Source organism: Oryctolagus cuniculus, chromosome 13, assembly GCF_051225735.1.
Source record: "Oryctolagus cuniculus isolate XC-2025 breed Fujian yellow rabbit chromosome 13, ASM5122573v1, whole genome shotgun sequence".
In the NCBI taxonomy this organism is placed as follows: Eukaryota; Metazoa; Chordata; class Mammalia; order Lagomorpha; family Leporidae; genus Oryctolagus; species Oryctolagus cuniculus.
Genome location: NC_142879.1, coordinates 54507598 through 54520282, shown reverse-complemented (window position 1 = coordinate 54520282; position 12685 = coordinate 54507598). Strand labels below are relative to the sequence as shown.

Sequence of the window (12685 nt, the reverse complement as noted above, 5' to 3'; positions counted from 1 at the left end):
AGAAAAAGAAAACAAATAGACCCTACATGTATTACTAATACTTTGAATAGCTGCTATTGTTACTGTTTTTATATTTAATATTATTGCTATCTTCACTCTGTACAAATTCTTTTAATGAAGTTTTTGGAAAAATTTTTCTATTTTTTAAAATTAATTAATTAATTAATTAATTTTTTGACAGGCAGAGTTAGACAGTGAGAGAGAGAGAGACAGAGAGAAAGGTCTTCCTTCCTTCCGTTGGTTCACCCCCCAAATGGCCGCTACAGCCGGCGCTGCGCCGATCCAAAGCCAGGAGCCAGATGCTTCTGCCTGGTCTCCCATGCGGGTGCAGGGCCCAAGCACTTGGGCCATCCTGGATCCACTGCCTTCCCAGGCCATTGCAGAGGGCTGGACTGGAAGAGGGGCAACTGGGACTAGAAGTTGGGGTGCCGGCGCCGCAGGTGGAGGATTAGGCAAGTGAGCCATGGCGTTGGCCAAAATTTTCTATTTGTAATAGAATGCTAATATGACTAGCTATCTGAAATCTTAAAACAAATGAATATACCTTTTAAATTGAACTATTTCCACCAAATATTTTTCTTTATGTTTCCAGATACTTATATGGTTTTGAGGAGTATTGTAGATCAGCAAATATTGAATTTCAGATGGCATTGCCAGAGAAAGTTATGAACAAGCCATGTAAGGAGTGTGAAAATGTAAAAGAAATAAAAATTAAGGAAGAAAATGAAACTGAGGTCAAAGAAATAAAGGTTGAAGAGGAGAGGAATATAATACCAAAAGAAGAAAAGCCAAATGAGGAGGAAATTGAAAGAAAGGAAAATATTAAACCCTCTCTGGTAAATCAGTATTGTTACTTGTCCTTTGCCTTCTTTAATATATCTGCTGCATCCTCTATAAATTTCCTCAATTTAATTCATTGTATAAATTTACAGTTTTTATTTGTATATTTTCTTCATTAAGGGCTACATTTGTATAATTTTGATTATAGTAGCCTCTTAAAATGGCTGTTAGATATTTTTGTCGTATGTTTTATGAATGGCAGAAGTTTCTTAAAAGTAATAATTCAATATTAGTATTTGTCGATACCTCCTCTTGTTAAACAATCAAGATCATGGATTTAGGTTATACATTTTTACTTTGGTTGCTTTAGCTCCTTTGATCTTTTTCTAGGGAAGTAAAAAGAATTTATTAGAATCTGTACCTACACAGTCTGATCAGGAAAAAGAAGTTAACATAAAAAAATCAGAAGAAAATGAAAATTTGGAAGATAATGATGATACAACTAGGGTAGCTGAATCCCTCAGCATAAAGGTAGAAGCTGAAGAAGAAAAAGCAAAATCTGGGTAAGAAATTTGTTTTTGGTTACATTGCATTTTGATTAGCTGATTTTTTATATCTTGTTCTTGATATGTATGTATGTATGAATCTAAATCTGATGACAAAATACGTAGTGCTGTGCATTTTTAAATAAATGCCTCCTTCAGAGACCCTACCGATATAGATTTTTAGAGAAAGATCATGTTTTTGATCCATTCTTGCTCTCATCATTGAAATTCATACAATTTTTAGCTCAGTAAAAGTACTTTTTATTGAATTAAGTTTTGCTCAGTGACCAGATAATATGGATTTAGAAAGATGTCCTTTTCTAAAGTTTTGTAGATGGTATGTTGGTTATACATTCTAAGAGTTGTGTTTATTTATTAAGCAAAAAGTAATATGGAAAAATACTAATTAGTTTCTTAAATGCCAAGATTGCTTATTTGCGTTTTATGTGATAGTAACATTATTTGTTTTGGTCACTTTGGAATGATGAATGATTTAATAATGTAATTGATACATTTCCAGTGGACCCTTGGACTTCATAGGTAACGTTTGGAGTTTAATCTTATTTCTGAGGTTTAAAAAACATAAAAATCTCTTGTTAAATGCTCATTTAAATAAGAATGACCAATTTTTTTGATCATTTTAGTAGTTTTCTGAAATTTGGCCATAACATGCAAACAGGGAAGATAAAAGAATGTGGGCTTAGATGAAAATAATAACTTGTTATTATATTTTATTACATCTTTTTGTGTATAAATATATATATTTAAAGTACACTTGGCCTACTATTGGAGACTATCTCAACAATTAGGAAACTATGTGAAGATTCAATTTTTTCCTAAAATCCCTTGATGGTTGTGAGTTCTTTTGAAATTTTATTGGCAGCATCCAGAAAAATATGGAAGAAAAAGCTACTGGGCTTAGATGAATATAGTAAAAGTATTTATTATACTTTGTTGTATTTATGTGTGTGTAAGTATGTATTTGCAGTATTCCTTCCTCTTACTGGAAACTATTTCAACTGGTAATGAAGTTAGTAAGGGTTCAGCTTTTTGCCTAAAAATCTGATACTTAGATCTGCTGATGTTTCTCAAGTATCTGCTCTTTGCAGGGCACTGTGGTGACTCTATATATTTTGTTATTAATAATTGCCATAATTGTTCAGGTTGGAACTTTGGCTTATATTATACATTAAATTATACTTTTAGGTTTTTATGGATCCTTTAACTTCACATACATAACTTTTTATGTATTGTAGATATTTGTAAATACAGTCATACATCGCATAGCAATGTTTTGATTAGGGATGGACTACATATGACCATCTAGATTTGCATAAGAGCATTCTGTCATGTTCATAAAACAACAAAATTGCCAAATAACACATTTCTAAGAATATATCTCCATTATTAAGCAAGGTAAATTCCCTGATTTGTAGATATTCTTGAACAGCATTATATGTTGAAAACACTGTTAGATTCCTAAAACTACTAACAATCTCCATATATATGCTGATGAGTCGTATAACAATAGGATCTTTTCTGAGAAATGTGCTATTAGGCTATTTCATTATTTGTAAACATCATAGAATGTCCTTACACAAACTAAGATGACCATGTTGTTGCTAATCTGATAACCAAGAGGGCTTCCTACCAATTGACTAATGGGCCAGTAGTATATACAGCTTGGGTACGCTGGACAAAGAGATGATTCACATCCAGGGTGGGTTGGAGTGGAATAGCAAGAGATTTCATCAAGTTCTCAGAATGGTTCACAAATTAAAACTTGTGAATTGTTTATTTCTGGAATTTACCACTTAATATTTGTGGACCACCATTGACTGTGGGAAATTAGAATTGAAGGAAACAAAACTGCACATAAAAAGGTAGCACTGTAATTGACTTGTAAATGTAATAAGGAATTTTAGAATTACGAAGAATTAATATGTAGGTTTTTTCTAGTATATAAACTTTCTCTAAGTAATTGTCTGCTACTAAGAATTTTCATTGTGCTTTCTCCATAGTTCAGGTATGGGAAATTAAAAGAAGTTAATACATAAAATGCCTGATTCAGTGTTGGACCCATAATGGGTTCTTAGTAAACTGTACGTGTTTTAAAATTTTTGTTTCATTGTAAGGACTGTAACATCAAACTGGGAAGATTTGGTATTTCTTTGTAAATTCAGATAAAAAATCCTTTCCTGATATATTTGGTTTCCCAAAATATTCTCTAAAAGACAACTAACTTAAATACATATATGTGTTTATGTATGTATATACGTGCAGGTATGAAATATATGTATCAATTTAGTTTTTAATCTGTATGTTGGTTGCATTTTATTCTTTCAGAGGATATCTTTCTTGGCATTCTATGTTCCATCTCTTTTAGCATATTACCTATTACTGTTGACTTTTTAGGAAGAGGAGAAATATAGGGTAGTTTTCCTTGGCTTATTGCTGGTAATTATTTTTTTTCTTTATACTTCAGTGTATTATTTAAGTGAATTTAATTTGGTTTGTGTCTGAGATTGACAATACATACAAAATTTTTTATTTTTGATTGCTTTGTTTTATAAACACAAAGTATTAGGTTTTTATTCTAGATTGAATGGAAATTTGTTGGCTTTTAAAGTATGATTTCATAAAGTATGAAATCATGATTTCACTTGTTTTATTGCCATGTAGCAGATATATTCTGTGTACTATAATGTAATCTTAAGACTTAAAAAAGTAGTATTTGTTAAAAGTTTTTCTTTAATATCTATTTAAGATTATTCGTGCATTTCTAGTAATTTCTTATGATATTGTCTCACATTATAGCTGATTTAATTTAGGTGTTTTTAAGAATTATTTGGGAAGCCTGATAGTGGGGATTTGGGATGTAGGAAGAGAAAGCATGCCTCCATATACTGTTTCACTTTCCAAAAGCCCCCAGTGGTGCGGCTGGATCAGGCCGCAGTCAGAGGCTGGGAACTCTATCCAGGTCCCCCAACCACTTGAGCGATCACCTGCTGCCTCCTGCATTGCACATCAGGAATGGAACTGGGACTTGAATGTAGGCACTCTGATAAGGGTGTTCTAACCAATGACTTAACTCCTAAGGCAAACATTTGCCCCAGGTTTAAATACCTTTTCATTTGACTATGACTAGGTCTTGGGACAAAAGAATTAAAAGTGTTATAGTGCTTCTTATATCACTATTTTTGTTGCCTGTATTAGGAATGCTAAAGTATGTTATCACTACAACAGATTGCATGTAGGAGTATAAAATAGATTATCAGTGGAGGAAGGCTTTTTATAGAAATAGTATATCCATTAATTTTATAACTTATTAATTAGTTTGTGGTTCTGTTTTATGTTGTTTATTCACTTGTCACCTGTAACATGATAGGTTCTTTTTGAGAGAAAACTGTTACAATAAATACAGACCTACTGTAGAGCAAAGGAAAACTGACTGTGTGGTCTTGGATTCCATATTGGGATTTACAGATTTTTTATAAATCAAGTGATTAGAAAGATTTATAATAGAAGATTTTCTCCAACTTGTTTAATATAGATTTGTACCTAGTATAAAAGTAATACAGATGTTCAATATTAGAAAACACATGATGTTGAGAAGATCAAAATAATTAAAATGCTCCTTCTAGGATACTTTGGCTTTTCAATTTCATATATTTGCAGTTGGCGTCTCATATACCCATTTGGTACATTAAGGTTTGGGGTTTTTGAGAAAAAACATGCAGTAAAGAAACAGAAATTGTGGTGAAGTTTAGAAGGATAGGAAAAACAAACTTGATGCGCTATTTATGTACCATTAACAGAATATTCTTTTGCAAATTAAAACAATATTTTAGTTAATGTAACATTTGAAAATTTATTTGGAGTATGTTTTAGAGCTATTAAGAGTAGACATCTGTTAGTAAAAATGTTTATTTCAAATATCCTGAAGCCAAAATTATTATTTATTTTGTTTTACTTTTTAAAGATTTTTTATTTATTTTAAAGAGTTTTAGAGAGGGGGAAGGAGTGGGTGGAGATTCTATCCACTGGTTTACTACCCAAATGGTTGCAATAACCGAGGCCAGACAAGTGCCAGGAGCTTTCTCTAGGTCTCCCACATGGGTGCAGTGCCCCAAGTACTCTGGCCCTCTACTGCTGCTTTTTCAGGCACATTATTAGGGAGCTGGATTGGAAGTGGAGCAGCTGGGACATGAACCGGTGCCTTTATGGGATGCCAGCATAGTGGTTGCGGTTTTACCCACCACCCCACAATAGCAACGCAGCTAGAATTATTTGAAAGAAAAATAATTTTAGTTAGAAAGTGTAATGAAGTATAATGAATTTTTTGTCAACAGAGATGTAAAACACTTTTAAAAATAAAAAAGAAAATTGTTACAGTCTACCATACTAGTTTCTTCCTATTCAACACAACATCGATTCTTCTGACTATTGGAAATTTTCTTTTAATGCATGTATTTCTAATCTTCATTTTCTCTAAATGTATCTTTCTATAACCCTCATCATCTCACAGTTTTAGTTTTTCGTATTAAATTGAAACTCAGAGAATTTCTTACACATGGAATCTGCTGTTCCCGGAACAATCACAGCCACCATTTTTATCAGTATATGTGGTTTGGAACTGAAAAACTTATGAAGTGTTTTTTATTAACTCTGCAATTTTTTAAACCTTTCAAGAGATGAAACGAACAAAGAGGAAGATGAAGATGATGAAGAAGTAGAAGAGGAGGAGGAGGAGGAGGAGGAGGAAGAAGAGGATGAAGATGATGATGTCAACAATGAGGAAGAGGAATTCGAATGCTATCCACCAGGCATGAAAGTCCAAGTGCGGTATGGACGAGGGAAAAATCAAAAAATGTATGAAGCTAGTATTAAAGATTCTGATGTCGAAGGTGGAGAGGTCCTTTACTTGGTGCATTACTGCGGATGGAATGTGAGGTAACTTGAGTTTTAGCTAGTGATTATTACCTAAAAACACTTCTAAAATACTTTTCTATTTTAAAATTTACATAACAGATTATGGATTTGTTAATATTCTCATTGAGATCATAGTGCCATATAAAAATATGTAGCTTTTAGCATGTAAATACCTCACTTAGTGACTTCTACTTAATATTTTCAATACTTAGAAGATATACTTAGTGTCTGGAAAACTGAAGTCTACATAGTTTATTTTTATGTAATATATGTAGATTCATAGAAAAACAGAATTGATGAAATGATAGCAAAATCATTTAAAAAGGTAAATAAAATTTGAGCTTCTTGACATATATAACCAGTTATCAGCTGGCCCCTCTCCTAGTTTAAACTGCATTGCCACAGTAACCTCTTTGTATTCTTAAGTCATCATTTCTTTTATACAATGTAGGTGAGGATTTAAAAGTTGGGATTTCTTAAGAAACTTCTACTACTTGGAGAAGGTGTTATCTTTTCATTAACAGCTACTGTATTTTACAGTCTTGTTCAGAGCTCTTAGAAATTTGTGTTTTCTAAACAATGTTGAAAATGTAAGCAAATTTGCCTGTCCAAAATGGAACATGCTTTGTGACTGCTGTTGACCTAGGGATCTGAGGCAAGATTGAGATTTAGTTTTTAGGCTACGGTAAATTACTTAAACTTTTTTCTTTTTTTCTTTTTTCTTTTTTCTTTTTTTTTTAACAGAGTGGACAGTGAGAGAGAGAGAGACAGAGACAGAGAGAAAGGTCTTCCTTTGCTGTTGGTTCATCCTCCAATGGCCGCCGCGGCAGGCGCGCTGTGGCCGGCACATCGCGCTGATCTGAAGCCGGGAGCCAGGTGCTTCTCCTGGTCTCCCATGGGGTGCAGGGCCCAAGCACTTGGGCCATCCTCCACTGCACTCCCGGGCCATAGCAGAGAGCTGGCCTGGAAGAGGGGCAACCGGGACAGAATCCGGCGCCCCGACCGGGACTAGAACCCGGAGTGCTGGCACCGCAGGCGGAAGATTAGCCTATTGAGCCGCGGCGCCGGCCTAAACTTTTTTCTTAAGTGTTTTCTTTGGTTTGTCAAAAAAATTTTTGGACTTTAATTTTATCCAAAATTGGCAAGTCAGTTTTTTAATTTATTTATTTGTTTTTATGTAATGAAACGCAGAGAGAGAATTGTCTTCCATCCTCTTCCATTCATTCCCCAAATACCCATGAGAACAAGAACTGGTCCAGGCCACAGACAGGGTCCAAGAACTCCATCTGGGTCTCCTAAGTGGGTGGCAGGGACTCACTTCATTGAGCCAATCATCTGCCTCCCAGGATGTCCATTAGCAGGCAGCTGATCAGAAAGGGGAGCAGGACTCTTATCCTGTGGTCACATCACCCTCCCCAGCAAGTCACTCTTGAGATCTGATCACTTAGTCATCTTATTTATTTATTTATTTATTTTCAAGGTCAGAGTTACAGAGACTAGGACTGGGGAGAAAGAAAATAGCTCCATCCACTGGTTTATAGATGGCTATAATGGCCAGTGCTGGGCCAGTCTGGAGCCAGGAGCTTCAACCCAGTCTCCTATGTGGGTCGCAGGGACCCAGACACTTTGGCTATCTACTGCTTTTCACAGAGAATTAGTAGGGAGCTGGATCAGAAGTGAAACAGCCAGGGGCCAGTGCTGTGGTGCAGCTGGTTAAGCTGATGTGTGCAGCATCGGCATCTCATGGGTGCTGGTTCAAGTCACAGCTGTTCCACTTCTGATCCAGCTTTCTGCTAGTGTGACTGGGAAAGCAGTGGAAGATGGTCTAAGTGCTTGGGCTCCTGCACCCACTTGGGAGACTTAGATGAACCAGTTCCTGGCTCCTGCCTCTGGCATGGCCATTGCAGCCATTTGGGGAATGAATCAGTGGATGAAAGATTCTCCTCCTCCTCCTCCTTTCTCTCTTTCTCTTCTCCTCTCTGTGTCCCTTTGGCTTTCAAATAGATAAATAAATAAATCCTAAAAAATGTGGAGCAGCCAAGACACGAACCAGTGCCCGTATAGGATACCAGCATCACAGGTGGCAGCTTTTTCCTGCCATGTCACAACGCCAGCCCCTAAGAACAAATTAATTGATTTGGGATGTATCATACTGTATTTGAATTCTAGTCTATGGTAAAGCTCTGGAAAAATTAACCATAGAAGTTTTAAGTAGTGGTACTTGGTATATGTGTAGTATCTTTAAGGAGGAATACAGTTCTCATGCTTTATATTTAATTTGTATTCTCTGGTTTGAGAAACTATTAAGAAAACATCATCTCAGATTCTGTGTTTTTTGGAAGTACACCTCTTGTCCTGTTACAACATAGGAAGACCTAGAAGCCTGGCCTAATGTGATTGCTTTATTTGGAGAAAAGTACCATTTGGGGGGCCTGCGCTGTGGCGCAGTGGGTTAACGCCCTGGCCTGAAGCGCTGGCATCCCATATGGGTGCCGGTTCAAAACCCAACTGCTCCACTTCCAATCCAGCTCTCTGCTATGGCCTGGGAAAGCAGTAGAAGATGGCCCAAGTCCTTGGGTCCCTACGCCCACGTGGGAGACCTGGAAGAAGCTCCTGGCTCCTGGCTTTGGATCAGCTCAGCTCTGGCCATTGCGGCCATCTGGGGAGTGAACCATCGGATGGAAGATCTCTCTCTCTCTCTCTACCTCTCTCTCTCTCTCTCTCTCTGCCTCTCCTCTCTCTGTGTAACTCTGACTTTCAAATAAATAAATCTTTAAAAAAATAAAAAATAAATAAAACAAAATAATTAAAAAAAAGAAAAGTACCATTTGGATACATTTCTGATACTCGGAAGAAAACAGTAACTAACTAAAATGAACATCCTGGAGTTTTGTTTGAGACTCATTCTTTGTTATTTCTAACTAACAAGATTAACAAAGGTCTGGATTTTAAGAATACCTGTCATCAATGCTTGAATATTATAGTCATCCTGAATCAAGGTTTTCTGTATAACCAATTTAACACTGTGTATAATTTATCCTTTAAATTGTTGATTCTTATACTGCCTTATGGTATGTGATTTTCCTTAACCGATGGACTGGCTGTTAATGGTTCTGTTCAAAAGAAGATACTTAAGATATCAGCTGTTAACAGCTGTTAACTGCTGTAAGAATATTTTGCTCAGGGGCTGACTTTGTGGCCTAGCAGGTAAAGCCACTGCCTATGACACCAGCATCCTATAAGGGCGCTGATTCACGTTCTGGCTGTTCTACTTCCAGTCAGCTCTCTTCTGATGTGCCTGGGAAAGCAGCAAAATCCCTGCCACCCATGTAGGAGACCTAGATAAAGCTTCTGGCTCCTGGCTTCAACCTGGCTGTTGCGGCCATCTGGGGAGTGAACCCAGTGGATAGAAGATCGCCCTCTCCCTCTCTCCCTCTCTCCCGATAGTTAGAAAGTAAGGGAAGATTTTAAGAGACATTCAAGCTTTTAATGATATAGAAAGGCAAGTGAGACCTAGTTCAGCAAGACATGCTTGTGTTACTGATAAGGATACCATCTGACATCTTAAGTGTTTGTATACTGTACACTTTCAGAAAAAGCAAACTTACCATATTGATAAAAATCTATTGTGTGAATCTCTCCACACTCCAGCATCATAGGGAAAATGACTGTAATTCACTAGATAAGGCAATTAATTCTGTTATAGTTAATATAACAGTATTTGTATTTCTTTCTGGAATAGTAACTAAAAACCTTTCTTAGTGGTAAATAAAGAAGAATTAGGATTCTTGCCACTGTTTCATGTCTGAAGCTAATAAGGACTGCAACAAATTCCCATTGTTTCTACAAGTCTTTTCTATTGTTGTGAGAGTCTTCTGCCTGATCTCTAAATTTACAGTTAACAGATGTGAAATTGAAAAAGATTTATGCATGAAGGTTCATGAAAATAGTTTTCAATGGCAGTCATTCATGATGAGCAACTTAGGAAATTTTGTAATGTTTCAGATGAAACAAAAACACGCATTTATGTTTCTAGCAAACATTTTTCTTGAAAAATACTATATATTAGTTTTTAAAAAGTACTGTTTTTCACAGTAAGTTTTGCATTTATCTTTTTTCTGAAGTGCTATGTAATCTTTAATAAAATTTTCATTTATATCTGTTTCACAGTTGAAAAATTATTGATTTTTGGAATTTTTTTTTAATTACTGTGATGCAGAAAAAAAAAAAGAGATGTATTTTACATTCTTACACCAAATTTACTGAGAATGTCAGGATTCTTTATCCCAAATCACAAATAATGTAATACTCTTACAGAGCTTTTCTGATTCTGATTATCATATGTGCATAAATATGTATGTATGTGTGTGTGTTTATATATATATATATAAACTATTTTCTAACACTGAAGAATTTGCTAATTCAGCAAGCACTAGAATACTTGGATTTTTTTTTTTTTTTGAGATTTATTTATTTATTTGAAAGATTTAGAGAGAGAGAGAGAAAAGCCAGGAGCTTCATCTAGATCTTCCATGTGGGTGGCAGGGGCCCAAGTCCTTGGTCGTCTTCCACTGTTTTTCCCAGGCCATTAGGGACGTGAATTGGAAGTGGAGCAGTGAATCACTGCCCATATGGGATGCAGGTGTAGCAGGCAGCAGTTTTACCTGCTATACCATAAAGCCAGCCCCTTGGATATTCTAAATCATTGCTTTTATAAATAATTTTTAACTCTACTAAAAATCATTCAATTTAGAAAAATGAGAAAATATATCAAAGGAGAAAGATAAAATCATTAATATTGTATGTTCTCTCTTAGTCTTTTAAAATATACATTTAAAAACATGAATTATACTTCAGTAATGTTTAATCATAGGCTGCCTGCTATTTGCTTTAACTTCTCTCTGCGATGTTAATATTTCATAAGTTTTTAGTATTGTTATCTAGCTGATCCTTTTCACTGTTAAGTTTCTAAGTCATAGCATAAATATAAGATTGATTTTTGAAAGAAAGGTCACATATTGAAGTCAATCTCATATACACTCTCATCAGTGTGATGGATTTACTCTTGTTCAGTAATAACTGACTGTATTGTGAACAATCTAGGTCATTTGGCTTGGGATTTAAGATATATCAGGATTTTATTATGATGTTACTGATACTGAATGAGTTTTCTCCCTTCATTTCCAGTTTGGCTTTCTATAATCAAAGAGTTGGTAATTTGGTTAGAACAGTGTTTTCTATATTTAGGATCACTAACTACATTAAAGAACACCATGAAGTAAAAGAGGAATTTTTTAAAAAGACACTTTAGAATGTCAACTGTAGCAGCCAGCGTTATGGTGCAACAGGTTATGCTGCCACTTGTGATACTACATCCCATAGTGGAGTGCTGTTTTGAGTCCTGTCTGCCCCATCACATAGGTCTTTAATTCTCCTTCTTCCATTCATATTCCTGTTTTTGTAGAGTAGACTGTTTTACAGTTTTCTTTTCTCCTCATATCCCTAACATCTCTTAGCCATCCCCATTTTCAGCTGGCGACCTTGCTTTTTACCTTATTGAGAGATGAAACAAGAAGAAAATTTCTACAGACTTAAACTGCATCTTTAGTGTGGAAGTATCTACTTACCTGTATCTGCTTGCACATACTACATTCTTGCCTTTAACCATAGGTAATCATGCTGCTGTCTAAAGCCAGTCTTCTAACTGCCACACCTTTTTCTTTTCATTTCTTTTCTTTTTGCCGAATCAAAAACATGAGCCCTTTTCCTTGCTCTATTCACAATCTTTCCCATCCACCTATTAGACGGTTATTTCTCTCATTGCAAATAAAACCTTTTCTAGAAAGTTCCTTCTACTGTGCCACTTTGTTCTGTTTTCTCTCGTTGTTTCTGTACAAACCTACAGAAAGTAGGGCAGATATTAAAGTCCAAATAAAAACTAGCTTTGAAAAGTGATATGTGTAGATATGGAGAGTAATGGAAGATTGGGACCATGTAGACTAGCTTTCTCACTGGAGCCTCTTCTCAACTCATTGCTGTTTCAATTTATGAGGAACTGTCAGGCTTTTCTACAGAGATTGTACCATTTTACATTCTCACCAGCATTGAGAATATTGATTAGAGTTCCCATTTCTCTACCTCTTCAACAACACTTATCCATATTTCAGTTTTTTGAGTTATAGCCAGTATAGTAGATGTGAAATGATAGCTGTGGTTTTGATTTATGTTTTCCTAGTGATGTTGAGCATATTTTCATGTAACTTTTTCTTCTTTAGAGAAAGTTCTCTTCAAGTCATTTACTATTTTTTTTTGTAATTTGTGAGTTATTTTGTTGTTCAGTTGTTGGAATTCTTCCTATATCCTGGCTATTAATGCTTTATCAGATACATGATTTTCAAATATTTTCTCCAGTTCTGTAGATTATCTTT

The 12685-nt window shown here is 35.4% G+C and overlaps 1 protein-coding gene and 1 long non-coding RNA gene across 12 annotated transcripts in view; one reads left to right on the top strand and one right to left on the bottom strand.

Annotated features, from left to right (window-relative positions):
• Positions 1-12685, bottom strand: part of LOC103350927 (uncharacterized) — a 57001-nt gene that overhangs the window by 4452 nt on the left and 39864 nt on the right. The gene's annotated exons all lie outside the window — the stretch shown is intronic.
• Positions 1-12685, top strand: part of ARID4B (AT-rich interaction domain 4B) — a 154610-nt gene that overhangs the window by 109767 nt on the left and 32158 nt on the right. For 7 of the 11 annotated variants that reach the window (XM_017347727.4, XM_002717324.6, XM_051820725.3 and 4 more), the window contains 3 exons: positions 593-836; positions 1171-1343; positions 6018-6278. In XM_017347727.4, coding sequence (XP_017203216.2) covers positions 593-836; positions 1171-1343; positions 6018-6278 — 678 coding nt within the window. The remainder of the gene's footprint in view (positions 1-592; positions 837-1170; positions 1344-6017; positions 6279-12685) is intronic. The other 4 variants (XM_008268244.5, XM_089311603.1, XM_070055537.2 and 1 more) reach the window with 2 other exon arrangements.